At 53.0% G+C, this 21,147-nt stretch overlaps 1 protein-coding gene across 1 annotated transcript in view; it reads right to left on the bottom strand.

Annotated features, from left to right (window-relative positions):
• Positions 1-212: 212 nt before the first annotated feature.
• The window catches only part of LOC145859368 (tether containing UBX domain for GLUT4), a 23,783-nt gene continuing 2,848 nt past the window's right edge, over positions 213-21,147 (bottom strand). Inside the window, exons 2-6 of the mRNA XM_082958435.1 lie at positions 20,369-20,421; positions 16,167-16,218; positions 16,007-16,076; positions 14,942-15,123; positions 213-435 (exon numbers count right to left, since the gene is read on the bottom strand). Coding sequence (XP_082814561.1) covers positions 425-435; positions 14,942-15,123; positions 16,007-16,076; positions 16,167-16,218; positions 20,369-20,421 — 368 coding nt within the window. The 3' untranslated portion in view covers positions 213-424. The remainder of the gene's footprint in view (positions 436-14,941; positions 15,124-16,006; positions 16,077-16,166; positions 16,219-20,368; positions 20,422-21,147) is intronic.

The raw sequence follows: 21,147 nt of genomic DNA, 5'->3' as shown, positions 1-21,147 counted from the left end.
GTAGCTAATACATGGAGCATGAACAACAGAGACAGTCTCCGGCACGACTTCCAACGAGTGTGTGTGTGTGGAGAGAGAAACTAATTGAACAATAAATAGCCTGTTACAATAGAAAGGTAGCAATAAAATAAGAGTTCATTCTGTTCTAAGCACTGTTCTAGCTGTTGATATCAACTCAGAGAGAAAACACAACCACATATCGGCAATGGAGATATTTTATATTCCTTTATTACTTCGTTTCATGTTTTTGAACTCTTGTAAAACTATTTGAAGTGCACACTGGATTCACAATGGGTTTGAATACATCACAATCCACTTTGAGCCTGGAATTTCATGTTAAAAAGGTAGGAGGAACAGTGTGTTGGGGCGTCCGCTCTGTTCTATATGTCCCTCTATGGTAGCCGTAGTCATCTGATCACAATCCTCATTTCTTACCTGGAGACAATAAAAACATAATATCAGAGGAAATAACAGTTGGATCTTATAAAAGTTTGAGGCACACAAGTCTTAACAACCATGAATAATGTCCAAAGAAATGTATTTTCCTTGATCAGCACTGCCACATGTTGACTTTCAGTCCGAAAAACTACTAGGCCTATAACCCTTTATACACTGTTAAGAAAGAAGCTTGCTAGGCCTATTCTAACCTGTTATACACTGTTAAGAAAGCAGCTTGCTAGGCCTATTCTAACCTGTTATACACTGTTAAGAAAGCAGCTTGCTAGACCTATTATAACCCATTATACACTGTTAAGAAAGAAGCTTGCTAGGCCTATTATAACCCATTATACACTGTTAAGAAAGAAGCTTGCTTGAATATCAAAGTGTTAACAGACTCTTCCAGACCTGGAATTCTGTTTAACTATTCAGACTCATCACCATCTTGAGACAAACCAGGATTGGAATTATATTGGCACACACACACACACACACACACACACACACACACACACACACACACACACACACACACACACACACACACACACACACACACACACACACACACACACACACACACACACACACACACACACACACACACACACACACACACACACACACTTCCAATAAGATATGTGAAACCACAGACCACTATGATAGAGAGGGATAGACCAGGAGTGTGTGTGTGTGTCCTAGTTTAGCTCAAGTTGGCGATGAGTCTGAAGAATAGACATGCAGACAGAATTCCAGGTCTGGAAGCATCTGGAAGAGTTCTGGACTGAAGTGGGAATCTGGTGTTGAATAAAGAACACATCAGAGTAATTGATATAATGACCTACAGACAACCAGTTAGATAGTCAGAGAGGAAGACAGGCAGACAGACAGGGAGACAACCAGTTAGACAGTCAGAGAGGAAGACAGGCAGACAGACAGGGAGACAACCAGTTAGACAGTCAGAGAGGAAGACAGGCAGACAGAGGGAGACAACCAGTTAGACAGTCAGAGAGGAAGACAGGCAGACAGAGGGAGACAACCAGTTAGACAGTCAGAGAGGAAGACAGGCAGACAGAGGGAGACAACCAGTTAGACAGTCAGAGAGGAAGACAGGCAGACAGAGGGAGACAACCAGTTAGACAGTCAGAGAGGAAGACAGGCAGACAGAGGGAGACAACCAGTTAGACAGTCAGAGAGGAAGACAGGCAGACAGACAGGGAGACAACCACATAGACAGTCAGAGAGGAAGACAGGCAGACAGACAGGGAGACAACCACATAGACAGTCAGAGAGAAAGACAGGGAGACAGAGGGAGACAACCAGTTAGACAGTCAGAGAGGGATACAGGCAGATAGACAGGGAGACAGACAGGCCACGTCTCACTGAAAGCTAAACAGTGTGTGTCCCTTTTCCCAGACCATCCACCCCTTTCCCCAGACCCATCCACCATCCATCCCTTTTCCCAGACCCATCCACCCTCCATCCCTTTTCCCAGACCCATCCAACCCTCCATCCCTTTTCCCAGACCCATCCACCCTCCATCCCTTTTCCCAGACCCATCCACCCTCCATCCCTTTTCCCAGACCCATCCACCCTTCATCCCTTTCCCCAGACCCATCCACCCTTCATCCCTTTTCCCAGACCCATCCACCCTCCATCCCTTTTCCCAGACCCATCCACCCTTCATCCCTTTTCCCAGACCCATCCACCCTTCATCCATTTCCCCAGACCCATCATCCATTTCCCCAGACCCATCATCCATTTCCCCAGACCCATCATCCATTTCCCCAGACCCATCATCCATTTCCCCAGACCCATCCACCCTTCATCCCTTTTCCCAGACCCATCCACCCTTCATCCATTTCCCCAGACCCATCATCCATTTCCCCAGACCCATCCACATGGAGTCCACAATACCATCCTGTCCCCTCCCCTCCTCTCTCTCTTTTTTTTATTAGACTTTCTTCTTTGATAAAGAGGAGCAGGATGCCAGCCACAGGACCCACGCCACCAGAAAACACTACAACAACTAGCCAGAGCTCCCACGCCACCAGAAAACACTACTACAACTAGCAACAGCTCCCACGCCACCAGAAAACACTACTACAACTAGCCACAGCTCCCACGCCACCAGAAAACACTACTACAACTAGCCACAGCTCCCACGCCACCAGAAAACACTACTACAACTAGCCACAGCTCCCACGCCACCAGAAAACACTACACACTAGCCACAGCTCCCACGCCACCAGAAAACACTACAACTAGCCACAGCTCCCACGCCACCAGAAAACACTACTACAACTAGCCACAGCTCCCACGCCACCAGAAAACACTACAACAACTAGCCAGAGCTCCCACGCCACCAGAAAACACTACAACAACTAGCCAGAGATCCCACGCCACCAGAAAACACTACAACAACTAGCCAGAGCTCCCACGCCACCAAAAAACACTACAACAACTAGCCAGAGCTCCCACGCCACCAGAAAACACTACTACAACTAGCCACAGCTCCCACGCCACCAGAAAGCACAGCTCCCACGCCACCAGAAAACACTACAACAACTAGCCAGAGCTCCCACGCCACCAGAAAACACTACTACAACTAGCCACAGCTCCCACGCCACCAGAAACCCCCGCCACAGCTCCCACGCCACCAGAAAACACTACAACAACTAGCCAGAGCTCCCACTCCACCAGAAAACACTACTACAACTAGCAACAGGACCCACGCCACCAGAAAACACTACAACAACTAGCCACAGCTCCCACGCCACCAGAAAACACTACAACAACTAGCCACAGCTCCCACGCCACCAGAAAACACTTCAACTAGCCACAGCTCCCACGCCACCAGAAAACACTACAACAACTAGCCACAGCTCCCACGCCACCAGAAAACACTACAACAACTAGCCACAGCTCCCACGCCACCAGAAAACACTACAACAACAAGCCAGAGCTCCCACGCCACCAGAAAACACTACTACAACTAGCCACAGCTCCCACGCCACCAGAAAACACTACTACAACTAGCCACAGCTCCCACGCCACCAGAAAACACTACTACAACAAGCCACAGCTCCCACGCCACCAGAAAACACTACAACAACAAGCCAGAGCTCCCACGCCACCAGAAAACACTTCAACAACAAGCCAGAGCTCCCACGCCACCAGAAAACACTACAACAACTAGCCACAGCTCCCACGCCACCAGAAAACACTACAACTAGCCACAGCTCCCACGCCACCAGAAAACACTATAACAACTAGCCACAGCTCCCACGCCACCAGAAAACACTACAACAACTAGCCACAGCTCCCACGCCACCAGAAAACACTACAACAACTAGCCACAGCTCCCACGCCACCAGAAAACACTACTACAACTAGCCACAGCTCCCACGCCACCAGAAAACACTACAACTAGCCACAGCTCCCACACCACCAGAAAACACTACAACAACTAGCCAGAGCTCCCACGCCACCAGAAAACACTACAACAACTAGCCAGAGCTCCCACGCCACCAGAAAACACTACAACAACTCGCCACAGCTCCCACGCCACCAGAAAACACTACAACTCGCCACAGCTCCCACGCCACCAGAAAACACTACTACAACTAGCCACAGCTCCCACGCCACCAGAAAACACTACTACAACTAGCCACAGCTCCCACGCCACCAGAAAACACTACTACAACTAGCCACAGCTCCCACGCCACCAGAAAACACTACAACAACAAGCCAGAGCTCCCACGCCACCAGAAAACACTACAACAACTAGCCACAGCTCCCACGCCACCAGAAAACACTACAACAACTAGCCACAGCTCCCACGCCACCAGAAAACACTACAACAACTAGCCACAGCTCCCACGCCACCAGAAAACACTACAACAACTAGCCACAGCTCCCACGCCACCAGAAAACACTACAACAACTAGCCACAGCTCCCACGCCACCAGAAAACACTACAACAACTAGCCACAGCTCCCACGCCACCAGAAAACACTACAACTAGCCACAGCTCCCACACCACCAGAAAACACTACAACTAGCCACAGCTCCCACGCCACCAGAAAACACTACTACAACTAGCCACAGCTCCCACGCCACCAGAAAACACTACAACTAGCCACAGCTCCCACGCCACCAGAAAACACAACAACTAGCCAGAGCTCCCACGCCACCAGAAAACACTACAACTAGCCACAGCTCCCACGCCACCAGAAAACACTACAACAACTAGCCACAGCTCCCACGCCACCAGAAAACACTACAACAACTAGCCACAGCTCCCACGCCACCAGAAAACACTACAACAACAAGCCAGAGCTCCCACGCCACCAGAAAACACTACAACAACTAGCCACAGCTCCCACGCCACCAGAAAACACTACAACAACTAGCCACAGCTCCCACGCCACCAGAAAACACTACAACAACAAGCCAGAGCTCCCACGCCACCAGAAAACACTACTACAACTAGCCACAGCTCCCACGCCACCAGAAAACACTACTACAACTAGCCACAGCTCCCACGCCACCAGAAAACACTACTACAACAAGCCACAGCTCCCACGCCACCAGAAAACACTACAACAACAAGCCAGAGCTCCCACGCCACCAGAAAACACTTCAACAACAAGCCAGAGCTCCCACGCCACCAGAAAACACTACAACAACTAGCCACAGCTCCCACGCCACCAGAAAACACTACAACTAGCCACAGCTCCCACGCCACCAGAAAACACTATAACAACTAGCCACAGCTCCCACGCCACCAGAAAACACTACAACAACTAGCCACAGCTCCCACGCCACCAGAAAACACTACAACAACTAGCCACAGCTCCCACGCCACCAGAAAACACTACTACAACTAGCCACAGCTCCCACGCCACCAGAAAACACTACAACTAGCCACAGCTCCCACACCACCAGAAAACACTACAACTAGCCACAGCTCCCACGCCACCAGAAAACACTACTACAACTAGCCACAGCTCCCACGCCACCAGAAAACACTACAACTAGCCACAGCTCCCACGCCACCAGAAAACACTACAACTAGCCAGAGCTCCCACGCCACCAGAAAACACTACAACAACTAGCCAGAGCTCCCACGCCACCAGAAAACACTACAACTAGCCACAGCTCCCACGCCACCAGAAAACACTACAACTAGCCACAGCTCCCACGCCACCAGAAAACACTACTACAACTAGCCACAGCTCCCACGCCACCAGAAAACACTACTACAACTAGCCACAGCTCCCACACCACCAGAAAACACAGCTCCCACGCCACCAGAAAACACTACAACAACTAGCCAGAGCTCCAACTCCACCAGAAAACACTACAACTAGCCAGAGCTCCCACGCCACCAGAAAACACTACAACAACTAGCCACAGCTCCCACGCCACCAGAAAACACTACAACAACTAGCCACAGCTCCCACGCCACCAGAAAACACTACAACAACTAGCCACAGCTCCCACGCCACCAGAAAACACTACAACTAGCCACAGCTCCAACGCCACCAGAAAACACTACTACAACTAGCAACAGGACCCACGCCACCAGAAAACACTACAACAATTAGCCACAGGTCCCACGCCACCAGAAAACACTACTACAACTAGCCACAGCTCCCACGCCACCAGAAAACACTACTACAACTAGCCACAGCTCCCACGCCATCAGAAAACACTACTACAACTAGCCACAGCTCCCACGCCACCAGAAAACACAGCTCCCACGCCACCAGAAAACACTACAACAACTAGCCACAGCTCCCACGCCACCAGAAAACACTACTACAACTAGCCACAGCTCCCACGCCACCAGAAAACACTACAACTAGCCACAGCTCCCACGCCACCAGAAAACACTACTACAACTAGCCACAGCTCCCACGCCACCAGAAAACACTACACACTAGCCACAGCTCCCACGCCACCAGAAAACACTACTACAACTAGCCACAGCTCCCACGCCACCAGAAAACACTACAACCTCGCCACAGCTCCCACGCCACCAGAAAACACTACACACTAGCCACAGCTCCCACGCCACCAGAAAACACTACTACAACTAGCCACAGCTCCCACGCCACCAGAAAACACTACAACAACTAGCCAGAGCTCCCACGCCACCAGAAAACACTACAACAACTAGCCAGAGCTCCCACGCCACCAGAAAACACTACAACAACTACGCCACAGCTCCCACGCCACCAGAAAACACTACAACTAGCCACAGCTCCCACGCCACCAGAAAACACTACAACTAGCCACAGCTCCCACGCCACCAGAAAACACTACAACAACTAGCCACAGCTCCCACGCCACCAGAAAAACACTACAACAGACATAGCCATCTAGCTCCCACGCCACCAGAAAACACTACAACAACTAGCCACAGCTCCCACGCCACCAGAAAACACTACAACAACTAGCCACAGCTCCCACGCCACCAGAAAACACTACAACTAGCCACAGCTCCCACACCACCAGAAAACACTACAACTAGCCACAGCTCCCACGCCACCAGAAAACACTACTACAACTAGCCACAGCTCCCACGCCACCAGAAAACACTACAACTAGCCACAGCTCCCACGCCACCAGAAAACACTACAACAACTAGCCACAGCTCCCACGCCACCAGAAAACACTACAACTAGCCACAGCTCCCACGCCACCAGAAAACACTACTACAACTAGCCACAGCTCCCACGCCACCAGGAAACACTACTACAACTAGCCACAGCTCCCACGCCACCAGAAAACACTACTACAACTAGCCACAGCTCCCACGCCACCAGAAAACACTACTACAACTAGCCACAGCTCCCACGCCACCAGAAAACACAGCTCCCACGCCACCAGAAAACACTACAACAACTAGCCACAGCTCCCACGCCACCAGAAAACACTACTACAACTAGCCACAGCTCCCACGCCACCAGAAAAAACTACTACAACTAGCCACAGCTCCCACGCCACCAGAAAACACTACTACAACTAGCCACAGCTCCCACGCCACCAGAAAACACTACAACAACTAGCCACAGCTCCCACGCCACCAGAAAACACAGCTCCCACGACACCAGAAAACACTACTACAACTAGCCAGAGCTCCCACTCCACCAGAAAACACTACAACTAGCCAGAGCTCCCACGCCACCAGAAAACACTACAACAACTAGCCACAGCTCCCACGCCACCAGAAAACACTACTACAACTAGCCACAGCTCCCACGCCACCAGAAAACACTACTACAACTAGCCACAGCTCCCACGCCACCAGAAAACACTACTACAACTAGCCACAGCTCCCACGCCACCAGAAAACACTACAACAACAAGCCAGAGCTCCCACGCCACCAGAAAACACTTCAACAACAAGCCAGAGCTCCCACGCCACCAGAAAACACTTCAACAACAAGCCAGAGCTCCCACGCCACCAGAAAACACTACAACAACTAGCCACAGCTCCCACGCCACCAGAAAACACTACAACTAGCCACAGCACCCACGCCACCAGAAAACACTACAACAACTAGCCACAGCTCCCACGCCACCAGAAAACACTACAACAACTAGCCACAGCTCCCACGCCACCAGAAAACACTACAACAACTAGCCACAGCTCCCACGCCACCAGAAAACACTACAACAACTAGCCACAGCTCCCACGCCACCAGAAAACACTACTATAACTAGCCACAGCTCCCACGCCACCAGAAAACACTACAACTAGCCACAGCTCCCACACCACCAGAAAACACTACAACTAGCCACAGCTCCCACGCCACCAGAAAACACTACAACAACTAGCCACAGCTCCCACGCCACCAGAAAACACTACAACAACTAGCCACAGCTCCCACGCCACCAGAAAAACACTACAACCTAGCCAGAGCTCCCACGCCACCAGAAAACACTACAACAACTAGCCAGAGCTCCCACGCCACCAGAAAACACTACAACAACTAGCCAGAGCTCCCACGCCACCAGAAAACACTACAACTAGCCAGAGCTCCCACGCCACCAGAAAACACTACAACTAGCCACAGCTCCCACGCCACCAGAAAACACTACAACTAGCCACAGCTCCCACGCCACCAGAAAACACTACAACAACTAGCCACAGCTCCCACGCCACCAGAAAACACTACTACAACTAGCCACAGCTCCCACGCCACCAGAAAACACTACAACAACAAGCCAGAGCTCCCACGCCACCAGAAAACACTTCAACAACAAGCCAGAGCTCCCACGCCACCAGAAAACACTACAACAACTAGCCAGAGCTCCAACTCCACCAGAAAACACTACAACTAGCCAGAGCTCCCACGCCACCAGAAAACACTACAACAACTAGCCACAGCTCCCACGCCACCAGAAAACACTACAACAACTAGCCACAGCTCCCACGCCACCAGAAAACACTACAACAACTAGCCACAGCTCCCACGCCACAGGAAAACACTACAACTAGCCACAGCTCCCACGCCACCAGAAAACACTACTACAACTAGCAACAGGACCCACGCCACCAGAAAACACTACAACAATTAGCCACAGGTCCCACGCCACCAGAAAACACTACTACAACTAGCCACAGCTCCCACGCCACCAGAAAACACTACTACAACTAGCCACAGCTCCCACGCCATCAGAAAACACTACTACAACTAGCCACAGCTCTCACGCCACCAGAAAACACAGCTCCCACGCCACCAGAAAACACTACAACAACTAGCCACAGCTCCCACGCCACCAGAAAACACTACTACAACTAGCCACAGCTCCCACGCCACCAGAAAAAACTACTACAACTAGCCACAGCTCCCACGCCACCAGAAAACACTACTACAACTAGCCACAGCTCCCACGCCACCAGAAAACACTACAACAACTAGCAACAGGACCCACGCCACCAGAAAACACTACTATAACTAGCAACAGGACCCACGCCACCAGAAAACACTACTACAATTAGCAACAGGACCCACGCCACCAGAAAACACTACAACAACTAGCCACAGCTCCCACGCCACCAGAAAACACTACTACAACTAGCCACAGCTCCCACGCCACCAGAAAACACTACAACAACTAGCCACAGCTCCCACGCCACCAGAAAACACTACTACAACTAGCCACAGGTCCCACGCCACCAGAAAACACTACAACAACTAGCCACAGCTCCCACGCCACCAGAAAACACTATTACAACTAGCCACAGCTCCCACGCCACCAGAAAACACAGCTCCCACGCCACCAGAAAACACTACAACAACTAGCCACAGCTCCCACGTCACCAGAAAACACTACAACTAGCCAGAGCTCCCACGCCACCAGAAAACACTACAACAAATAGCCACAGCTCCCACGCCATCAGAAAACACTACAACAAATAGCGAGACCATCCTTCCCACAAAGAAAACAGAAAAACACAACCAAAACAGCTGGAGCACCGCGACCACCAGCTCCACCACAACAGAGCAACCCCAGGCTCCGGAGCGCCAGACAACAGGGGCCCGTCGTGTTTCATGTGGCCCAGAATGGAGCACTCTGACTGGGGCTGCGTGTCAGCAGAGGTCCCCTGGGGGTGGAGGGGAAACCATCCTGAACTAATAAATGTGTGTGTGAGGGGGTGTGTGTGTACCGTTCCCCCAGAACAGCATCCTTATCTTTTGACTCATCTGATGTTTCTTTTTCAACACTTCCTGTTGACTGTGGTTTTAAAGAGGGCCCTTCGGAGTGGAGTGTGTGTGTGTGTGTGTGTGTGTGTGTGTGTGTGTGTGTGTGTGTGTGTGTGTGTGTGTGTGTATGTATATATGTGTGTGAAGGAATGTGTTAAAAGCTGCAATCGATTAATGTTTTAAAACAGGGTGGGTGCCTTTTAGGGCTGCATGATTTGGACCAACATGTTGAATTGTGATTTTTGATTTGGGCCAGATATTGCGATTATGAATTGAGATTTTCAAACACTTGGTAATTCCACCAGACACGGTTAAAACAAGGTTCAGGGTAGAGAACATCACCTCTAAAATTAGATGATATGAATTCATACATACTGTGCTAACTGAATACGAAACCAAATGTAAAAATCTTTAGGCTCAATCATTATTAGAAATTAAATTATAGGTCAAAGTGCCTTAAAAACCTGTAGTCGTAGCCTAGTGACTGCACGTAGCCTAGCGAGTGCACGGAGCCTAGTGACTGCACGGAGCCTAGTGACTGCATAGCGACTGCACGGAGCCTAGTGACTGCATAGTGACTGCACGGAGCCTAGTGACTGCACGGAGCCTAGTGACTGCATAGCGACTGCACGGAGCCTAGTGACTGCACGGAGCCTAGTGACTGCACGGAGCCTAGTGACTGCATAGCGACTGCACGGAGCCTAGTGACTGCACGGAGCCTAGTGACTGCATAGTGACTGCACGGAGCCTAGGCACGGAGCCTAGTGACTGCATAGCGACTGCACGGAGCCTAGTGACTGCATAGTGACTGCACGGAGCCAAGGCACGGAGCCTAGTGACTGCATAGCGACTGCACGGAGCCTAGTGACTGCACGGAGCCTAGTGACTGCACGGAGCCTAGTGACTGCACGGAGCCTAGTGACTGCATAGTGACTGCACGGAGCCTAGGCACGGAGCCTAGTGACTGCATAGCGACTGCACGGAGCCTAGCGACTGCACGGAGCCTAGCGACTGCACGGAGCCTAGCGACTGCACCTAGCCTAGCGACTGCACCTAGCCTAGCGACTGCACCTAGCCTAGCGACTGCACCTAGCCTAGCGACTGCATGGAGCCTAGCGACTGCACCTAGCCTAGCGACTGCACCTCGCCTAGCGACTGCAGCTAGCCTTGCGACTGCATGGAGCCTAGCGACTGCAAGGAGCAGCTTGTGTACAAAACAGTCTGGTCCAGTCATTCAACATGTCATGTTTCAACTTCTCCCTTATCTCTGTTCTACAGTGTTGGGATGGCGACTGTGGAAAAATAGGCTGCCTGTTTAACGTTGGTGGCTGGTTGTGGCCGAGGGGCTCGGCTGCTGTCAAGTGTTTGTTGTTGTTTTTCTTCATGCAATCGTCGTAAAGTAGGGGATATTCTTCTAATGATTTAATACACGTCGTGTTGCTGCTTGTTGTCGCTACAACTCTGAGGCACTTTTTGGCACAACACATGCATTTGGTTGACATTGGTTTCCCTGTAGCCGAAATACTGGCACCCCGCTGAAGCCGCGCCGAAATACTGCCACCCCGCTGAAGCCGCGCCGAAATACTGCCACCCCGCTGAAGCCGCGCAGAAATACTGCCGCCCCGCTGAAGCCGCGCAGAAATACTGCCGCCCCGCTGAAGCCGCGCTGAAATACTGCCGCCCCGCTGAAGCCGCGTTGAAATACTGCCGCCCCGCTGAAGCCGCGTTGAAATACTGCCGCCCCGCTGAAGCCGCGTTGAAATACTGCCACCCCGCTGAAGCCGCGTTGAAATACTGCCACCCCGCTGAAGCCGCGCCGAAATACTGCCACCCCGCTGAAGCCGCGCCGAAATACTGCCACCCCGCTGAAGCCGGGTTGAAATACTGCCGCCCCGCTGAAGCCGCGTTGAAATACTGCCGCCCCGCTGAAGCCGCGTTGAAATACTGCCACCCCGCTGAAGCCGCGCCGAAATACTGCCACCCCGCTGAAGCCGCGCCGAAATACTGCCACCCCGCTGAAGCCGCGCCGAAATACTGCCACCCCGCTGAAGCCGGGTTGAAATACTGCCGCCCCGCTGAAGCCGGGTTGAAATACTGCCACCCCGCTGAAGCCGGGTTGAAATACTGCCACCCCGCTGAAGCCGGGTTGAAATACTGCCACCCCGCTGAAGCCGCGCCGAAATACTGCCGCCCCGCTGAAGCCGCGCAGAAATACTGCCGCCCCGCTGAAGCCGCGCTGAAATACTGCCGCCCCGCTGAAGCCGCGCTGAAATACTGCCGCCCCGCTGAAGCCGCGTTGAAATACTGCCGCCCCGCTGAAGCTGCGTTGAAATACTGCCGCCCCGCTGAAGCCGCGTTGAAATACTGCCACCCCGCTGAAGCCGCGTTGAAATACTGCCACCCCGCTGAAGCCGCGCCGAAATACTGCCACCCCGCTGAAGCCGCGCCGAAATACTGCCACCCCGCTGAAGCCGGGTTGAAATACTGCCGCCCCGCTGAAGCCGCGTTGAAATACTGCCGCCCCGCTGAAGCCGCGTTGAAATACTGCCACCCCGCTGAAATACTGCCACCCCGCTGAAATACTGCCACCCCGCTGAAGCTGCGTCCTTCTTTCGCAACAAACCGTCATTCTCGTTAGCACTAGCAGCACTCATGTTTCCGACACACTGAGGTTAAGCCCCAGAGTTTCTCCTACTGTACCATCTTTGGTAAAGCCCCAGAGTTTCTCCTACTGTACCATCTTTGGTAAAGTCCCAGAGTTTATCCTACTGTGCCATCTTTGGTAAAGTCCCAGAGTTTCTCCTACTGTACCATCTTTGGTAAAGTCCCAGAGTTTCTCCTACTGTAGCGTCTTTGGTAAAGCTCCAGAGTTTCTCCTACTGTAGCGTCTTTGGTAAAGTCCCAGAGTTTCTCCTACTGTACCATCTTTGGTAAAGTCCCAGAGTTTCTCCTACTGTAGCGTCTTTGGTAAAGTCCCAGAGTTTCTCCTACTGTACCATCTTTGGTAAAGTCCCAGAGTTTCTCCTACTGTACCATCTTTGGTAAAGTCCCAGAGTTTCTCCTACTGTACCATCTTTGGTAAAGTCCCAGAGTTTATCCTACTGTGCCATCTTTGGTAAAGTCCCAGAGTTTCTCCTACTGTACCATCTTTGGTAAAGTCCCAGAGTTTCTCCTACTGTAGCGTCTTTGGTAAAGCTCCAGAGTTTCTCCTACTGTAGCGTCTTTGGTAAAGTCCCAGAGTTTCTCCTACTGTACCATCTTTGGTAAAGTCCCAGAGTTTCTCCTACTGTAGCGTCTTTGGTAAAGTCCCAGAGTTTCTCCTACTGTACCATCTTTGGTAAAGTCCCAGAGTTTCTCCTACTGTACCATCTTTGGTAAAGTCCCAGAGTTTCTCCTACTGTACCATCTTTGGTAAAGTCCCAGAGTTTCTCCTACTGTAGCGTCTTCGATAAAGCCCTCCCTCTCCTCACCAGCATCTAACTGGGCGCTTTAAGCAGGGGACCCTTGTGATTGGGCAGCATGTGTATGCCATGCAGAGAGTGAGAGAGCCCGCTTGTGATTGGTCAGCAGTATCTGTGCCGAGTGAATGAATGGAGTCCAGTGCATCTCAATAGAGAAGGTAGTGTGGTCTAGTTGTGCCAAATAAAGGGTCAAAGGAGAACATCACAGCCTCTTGCAACATTATATATCACGTCCATATCGCACGTTGGATGTGAATAATCACGTCGCCCACCAGCGTGGTAACCCTCTATGTCAGTGTAAACAGGGTCAGCATGCTGAAGAGGGAAACTACAATGTCTCAGAACATAGACTGAACAGATGAACTAGGAATTGCCAATCCATTAATTTTAGGATGAACTCTCCCTTTAAAACAATTATGATAATTTGGTAGGTGCTTATAATTGTCCTATTTCACACTTGTGGTGTGTAGTGGTGTATAGTAGTGTGTAGTAGTGTGTAGTGGTGTGTAGTAGAGTGTAGTAGTGTGTAGTGGTGTGTAGTAGAGTGTAGTGGTGTGTAGTAGTGTGTAGTAGTGTGTAGTGGTGTGTAGTAGTGTGTAGTGTATAGTAGTGTGTAGTAGTGTGTAGTAGTGTGTAGTAGTGTGTAGTGGTGTGTAGTGGTGTATAGTAGTGTGTAGTGGTGTGTAGTAGTGTGTAGTAGTGTGTAGTGGTGTGTAGTAGAGTGTAGTAGTGTGTAGTAGTGTGTAGTAGAGTGTAGTGGTGTGTAGTAGAGTGTAGTAGAGTGTAGTAGTGTGTAGTAGAGTGTAGTAGTGTGTAGTAGTGTGTAGTAGTGTGTAGTAGAGTGTAGTAGTGTGTAGTAGTGTGTAGTGGTGTGTATGTAGTGGTGTGTAGTGGTGTGTAGTAGAGTGTAGTGGTGTGTAGTGGTGTGTAGTAGAGTGTAGTAGTGTGTAGTAGTGTGTAGTGGTGTGTAGTAGTGTGTAGTGGTGTGTATGTAGTGGTGTGTATGTAGTGGTGTGAATTGGTTAATGTGTTTGTAGCATATCCTAACTCTCCCTGAGACATCCACAGAGTAAGCGGGGTTAAGTGCCTTGCTCAGGGGCACAACGGCAGATTTTTCACCATGTCGGCTCCAGGATTATGAACCAGCGACCTTTTGGCTACTGGCCCAACGCTCTGACCTCGAGGCTTCCTGCTGTCCTGGTGACACTTGTTAACAATGACGGAGAATTGCTAATGCTACCTTTATCAGTTAGGTAATAGGTCATTTTAGAGTGACCTACCCCTTTAACCCTTCAACAGGTCTGATTGGTAGTGTACCTGGCAGTTTCAGCCACTTGGGGACCTTGCCGGTGTCCGTCCTGACTGGTTTGGGGGCCTGGCTGTGTGTGTTAGGCTCCTCCTGCTCCATCTCCCTGGTCCCCGCGGGGGGGTCTGGAAGGGGCTCCTCTGTTACCATGGAAGAGAAGGAGGAGGAGGGGGGCGAAGACCTGGGCATACAGCTGAGAGAGGGGGGAGAGAGAGGGTGAGGAATGAAGGGAGAGAGAAAGGGATGGAGGGGAGGAAAGAGCATTCAGTCCACAGGATTTCATCAGATGTGTATTCTGAACACACACACTTCCTGTACTTTACATTCTCAAAACCAATAAATCTCTAGACCCCCAACTCATAGAAAGACATTTCTGGACTGTCCAGATGGGGCAGCGACGTGTTTGGGAAGTGGAGTGTGTCCCGGCCCCCAGGGGGTTCAGGCTCTTTCATGTGGCCAGGACTAGTGACCTCAGAGGTTAGGAAAGGTCATGACACCACTATCGCATGACTTCCTGTCCAGGGGATGGAACAAACACATCCTCTCCTGACAGAACAACATTTCACCTTTGACCCGGATGCCACATTATCAATAACCTAAACATCCCTCTCTCTCTCTCGCTCCCTCCACTATGTCAATGTCTGTCTTACCCCCCTTTCCCACTCCCTCTCTCTCTCTCTCGCCCTCCCTCACAGAAGTAGGGGAGAGGTAGAAGGTGCCCTGGCATCCCCTTTGAAGCTAATAGTGGAATTAGGGACAGGAGGAGGAGAGAGAGGTGTGGATGGATGAAAGGGGGAGATGGGTTAATGAGGTGTGTGTGTTTGGGGAAATGGCTCTATCTTTAGAGGAAGGGGGAGGTGGGGTTTGTGTTCGTGCGTTTGGTCGGAACCCTTCAAAGGGATTCCGACGATGACAGCGCTGTGACAGGAAAATAGAGCCGTCGCCCGGGGTTACACAGCTGAGCCGTGTTGCCAAGACAATGGGGCAGTTCCACCAACAGGCTTTTCTGGTCCTCTCCTTCTCACACACAAATCAAATGTTGTTGTTTGGTTGTTAAACGTCAATGGTAGACTGACCCAGCAATGGCCTCGTCTGCTTGTAGGGCCGAGACACTGGACTCCAGGAGATGTCTCTCTAAGTAACTCTCTGTGGAGAGAGACCACATCAGAACCACCACCAGAACCATCTCATCCAAGTCAACATGTTTAAATCCAACCCAGGTAACGGGAGACGGACCTGTCTTGACGTCAGAGCCAAAGTAGACCAGGGCAGCAGGGAACAGGTCAGCCTGGAGGGAGAGGAAGAGAGACGCTAGTTTCAATCTACTTCTAACACTCAAACAGCTTCTTCACCGTCACCAAACATGGCGGCACACAGTTCAGTTTGAAGTCAACCACTAACTGAAGGCTCATCAAGCGGTTGGGAAAACACCTTCACCACGAGAGCCAAACAACAACCGCTGAATGCCAACCCCTTAAAGTGAAAGGTTTAAATGGTGCTGATGGTTGTAATGGCTGACAGACTGGTGATTACAGGGTGAAAACAGACAGAGGTAAGTTATTATTCTGACTCCACTGTTTACCTGAGAGAGGTAGACATCTCTAGTGCTGTCTGTTGAGGATAGACACAGCCCCAAAACCTTCTCTCCCTCCCGTCCTTCCCCCTTTGTCCTCTCTACCCCTCCCTACCCCTCTGCCCCAATCCTCCCCCTGCCCTCTCTACCCATCTCCCCTTCATCCTCCCCGTCCTCTCTTGCCGCCTCCATCTGTCCTCTCTCTACTCCCCTCTACCCCTCTCTGTCCTCAGTCCTCTCCTGTCCTCTCTCGCCTCCTCCTCCATCTGTCCTCTCTCTACCCTCTCTCTACTCCCCTCTACCCCCCTCTGTCCTCAGTCCTCTCCGTCCTCTCTCGCCTCCTCCTCCATCTGTCCTCTCTCTACCCCCCTCTGTCCTCAGTCCTCTCCTGTCCTCTCTCTACCCACCTCTGTCCTCAGTCCTCTCCTCTCTCTACCCCTCTCCCCTCTCTCTAACCCTCTGTCTAACCCTCTCCCCCCTCGCTCTACCCCTCTCCCTACCCCACTGTCTACCTCTCTACCCATCCCTCTCCCTACCTCTCTACCCACCCCTCTCCCTACCTCTCTACCCACCCCTCTCCCTACCCCTCTACCCACCCCTCTCCCCACCCCTCTCCCTACCTCTCTACCCACCCCTCTCCCTACCTCTCTACCCACCCCTCTGTCTACCTCTCTACCCACCCCTCTCCCTACCTCTCTACCCACCCCTCTCCCCACCCCTCTCCCCCTCTCCCTACCTCTCTACACACCCCTCTCCCTACCTCTCTACCCACCCCTCTCCCTACCTCTCTACCCACCCCTCTCCCCTCTCCCTACCTCTCTACCCACCCCTCTCCCCTCTCCCTACCTCTCTACCCACCCCTCTCCCTACCTCTCTACCCACCCCTCTCCCCACCCCTCTCCCTACCTCTCTACCCACCCCTCTGTCTACCTCTCTACCCACCCCTCTCCCTACCTCTCTACCCACCCCTCTCCCCACCCCTCTCCCCTCTCCCTACCTCTCTACCCACCCCTCTCCCTACCTCTCTACCCACCCCTCTCCCTACCTCTCTACCCACCCCTCTCCCCTCTCCCTACCTCTCTACCCACCCCTCTCCCCTCTCCCTACCTCTCTACCCACCCCTCTCCCTACCTCTCTACCCACCCCTCTCCCTACCTCTCTACCCACCCCTCTCCCTACCTCTCTACCCACCCCTCTGTCTACCTCTCTACCCACCCCTCTCCCCACCCCTCTCCCCTCTCCCTACCTCTCTACACACCCCTCTCCCTACCTCTCTACCCACCCCTCTCCCTACCTCTCTACCCACCCCTCTCCCCTCTCCCTACCTCTCTACCCACCCTCTCCCCTCCCCTACCTCTCTCCCCCACCCCTCTCCCTACCTCTCTACCCACCCCTCTACCCACCCCTCTCCCCTCTCCCTACCTCTCTACCCACCCCTCTCCCCACCTCTCTACCCACCCCTCTCCCTACCTCTCTACCCACCCCTCTACCCACCCCTCTCCCTACCTCTCTACCCACCCCTCTACCCACCCCTCTACCCACCCCTCTACCCACCCCTCTCCCCTCTCCCTACCTCTCTACCCACCCCTCTCCCTACCCCTCTACCCACCCCTCTCCCTACCCCTCTACCCACCCCTCTCCCTACCCCTCTCCCCACCCCTCTACCCCCCCCTCTCCCTACCTCTCTACCCACCCCTCTCCCTACCTCTCTACCCACCCCTCTCCCCACCTCTCTACCCCACCCCTCTCCCTACCTCTCTACCCACCCCTCTCCCTACCCCTCTACCCACCCCCTCTCCCTACCCCTCTCCCCACCCCTCTCCCTACCTCTCTACCCACCCTCTCCCTACCCCTCTACCCACCCCTCTCCCTACCCCTCTACCCACCCCTCTCCCCACCCCTCTACCCACCCCTCTCTCTACCTCTCTACCCACCCCTCTCCCTACCCCTCTACCCACCCCTCTCCCTACCCCTCTACCCACCCCTCTACCCACCCCTCTCTCTACCCCTCTCCCTACCCACCCCTCTCCCTACCCCTCTACCCACCCCTCTACCCACCCCTCTCTCTACCCCTCTCCCTACCCACCCCTCTCCCTACCCCTCTCCCTACCCACCCCTCTCCCAACCTCTCTACCCACCCCTCTCCCTACCTCTCTACCCACCCCTCTCCCTAACTCTCTACCCCACCCCTCTCCCTAACTCTCTACCCCTCTCTCTACCCACCCATCTCCCTACCCACCCCTCTACCCACCCCTCTCTCTACCTCTCTACCCACTCCTCTCTCTACCCACTCCTCTATCTACCTCTCTACCCCTCTACCTACCCCTCTCCCTACCCCCCTCTACCTACCCCTCTCTCTACCTCTCTCCCTACCCCCCCTCTGCCCTCTCCCCACCCCCCCTCTGTCCTCTCCCTACCCCCCCTCTGTCCTCTCCCTACCCCCCCCTCTGCCCTCTCCCTACCCCCCCTCTGCCCTCTCCATACCCCCCCTCTGTCCCTCTCCCTACCCCCCCTCTGCCCTCTCCATACCCCCCCCCCCTCTGTCCTCTCCATACCCTCCTCTGTCCTCTCCATACCCCCCTCTGTCCTCTCCATACCCCCCCTCTGTCCTCTCCATACCCCCCTCTGTCCTCTCCATACCCCCCTCTGTCCTCTCCATACCCCCCCTCTGTCCAACCCTCTCCCCCCCCCCATCTCTACCCCTCTGTCCAACCCTCTCCTCCCCTCTCCCTGTCTCCCTCCTCCTCCCCTCTCTCTCTAGTCCCTCTGGTTTCTATTATGGACAGAGCTGTTAATGACTATTATTAGAGACTCTGAACAAGAAACAATGTGTAGCAATGAGATAACAGACATTCCACCAGTCTCTCCCTGGACACAACATGCTCCCTTTGGCACTGGACGGCTCAATAGGCAGGGGAGGGATGTTGGGATGGGAAACATTCCTTCTGTGACATGACACAAAGTGATTGAAGATTCTGTCTATGTGTGTGTGTGTGTGTGTGAGAGAGATGGCTCCAGAATCTCTCTCCAGACTGGTGTGTACTTCTAAGGGTGTAATCGTGGGGATCTCTACACTCCCTGTTGAATCTAACCCTTGCAACCTCACACATCAGACACTGCCTCCCCCTTCACTCGCCTCGCCCCATCCATCCCTCCCTCCCCAGATCAAACAGTGGTGAATGTCAGTAGGGCAGAGAATGGACACAGAGAGAGAGGAGGACAGGAGAGAGAATGGACCACAGAGAGAGAGGAGGACAGGAGAGAGAATGGACACAGAGAGAGAGGAGGACAGGAGAGAGAATGGACACAGAGAGAGAGGAGGACAGGAGAGAGAATGGACACAGAGAGAGAGGAGGACAGGAGAGAGAATGGACACAGAGAGAGAGGAGGACAGGAGAGAGAATGGACACAGAGAGAGAGAGGAGGACAGGAGAGAGAATGGACACAGAGAGAGAGAGGAGGACAGGAGAGAGAATGGACACAGAGAGAGAGGAGGACAGGAGAGAGAATGGACACAGAGAGAGAGGAGGACAGGAGAGAGAATGGACACAGAGAGAGGAGGACAGGAGAGAGAATGGACACAGAGAGAGAGGAGGACAGGAGAGAAAAGAGCAACAGAGAGAGATAGATTTATTTTTGTAAAGCACATGAGAATGTGTTGTGTTATTATTGTGTATGGTTTATGTGATGTCTCCATGCTGTTTCCAACCCACTACAACCCTAATTAATACTTTACACTGATTGGAGCAACAATAAATACAGTTTACCAGTCCAATTTCATTCTGTTCTTTAGAGATATGGAGAGCGTTACCTGTAGGGGGGGGGGGGGGGTGGGGGGGGGGGGGGTATGTAACAGGAAACTTACCTGGAAGAGGGTGGCTGTTGGGTCCTCCAGAATGGTTTTAGGAGGAGCGATGACTGGAAGAGAGGAAAGGATATTTTTATATCCAAAATGAGAGAGAGAAGAGATTCTCCTCTCCCTCTCCCTCTCATCCCTCCCCCTCTCCCCCTCTCCCCCTGAGGACCTGAGCTCTAGGGCCATGCCTCAGGACTCCTGGCTGTCCCCGTCCCTCCCCCTGAGGACCTGAGCTCTAGGGCCATGCCTCAGGACTCCTGGCTGTCCCCCGTCCCTCCCCCTGAGGACCTGAGCTCTAGGGCCATGCCTCAGGACTCCTGGCTGTCCCCGTCCCTCCCCCTGAGGACCTGAGCTCTAGGGCCATGCCCTCAGGACTCCTGGCTGTCCCCGTCCCTCCCCCTGAGGACCTGAGCTCTAGGGCCATGCCTCAGGACTCCTGGCTGTCCCCGTCCCTCCCCCTGAGGACCTGAGCTCTAGGGCCATGCCTCAGGACTCCTGGCTGTCCCCGTCCCTCCCCCTGAGGACCTGAGCTCTAGGGCCATGCCTCAGGACTCCTGGCTGTCCCCGTCCCTCCCCCTGAGGACCTGAGCTCTAGGGCCATGCCTCAGGACTCCTGGCTGTCCCCGTCCCTCCCCCTGAGGACCTGAGCTCTAGGGCCATGCCTCAGGACTCCCGGGCTGTCCCCGTCCCTCCCCCTGAGGACCTGAGCTCTAGGGCCATGCCTCAGGACTCCTGGCTGTCCCCGTCCCTCCCCCTGAGGACCTGAGCTCTAGGGCCATGCCTCAGGA

Source organism: Salmo salar, chromosome 12, assembly GCF_965601325.2.
Source record: "Salmo salar chromosome 12, fSalSal1, whole genome shotgun sequence".
NCBI classification, from domain to species: domain Eukaryota; kingdom Metazoa; phylum Chordata; class Actinopteri; order Salmoniformes; family Salmonidae; genus Salmo; species Salmo salar.
This window is presented reverse-complemented; position numbering and strand designations above follow the sequence as displayed.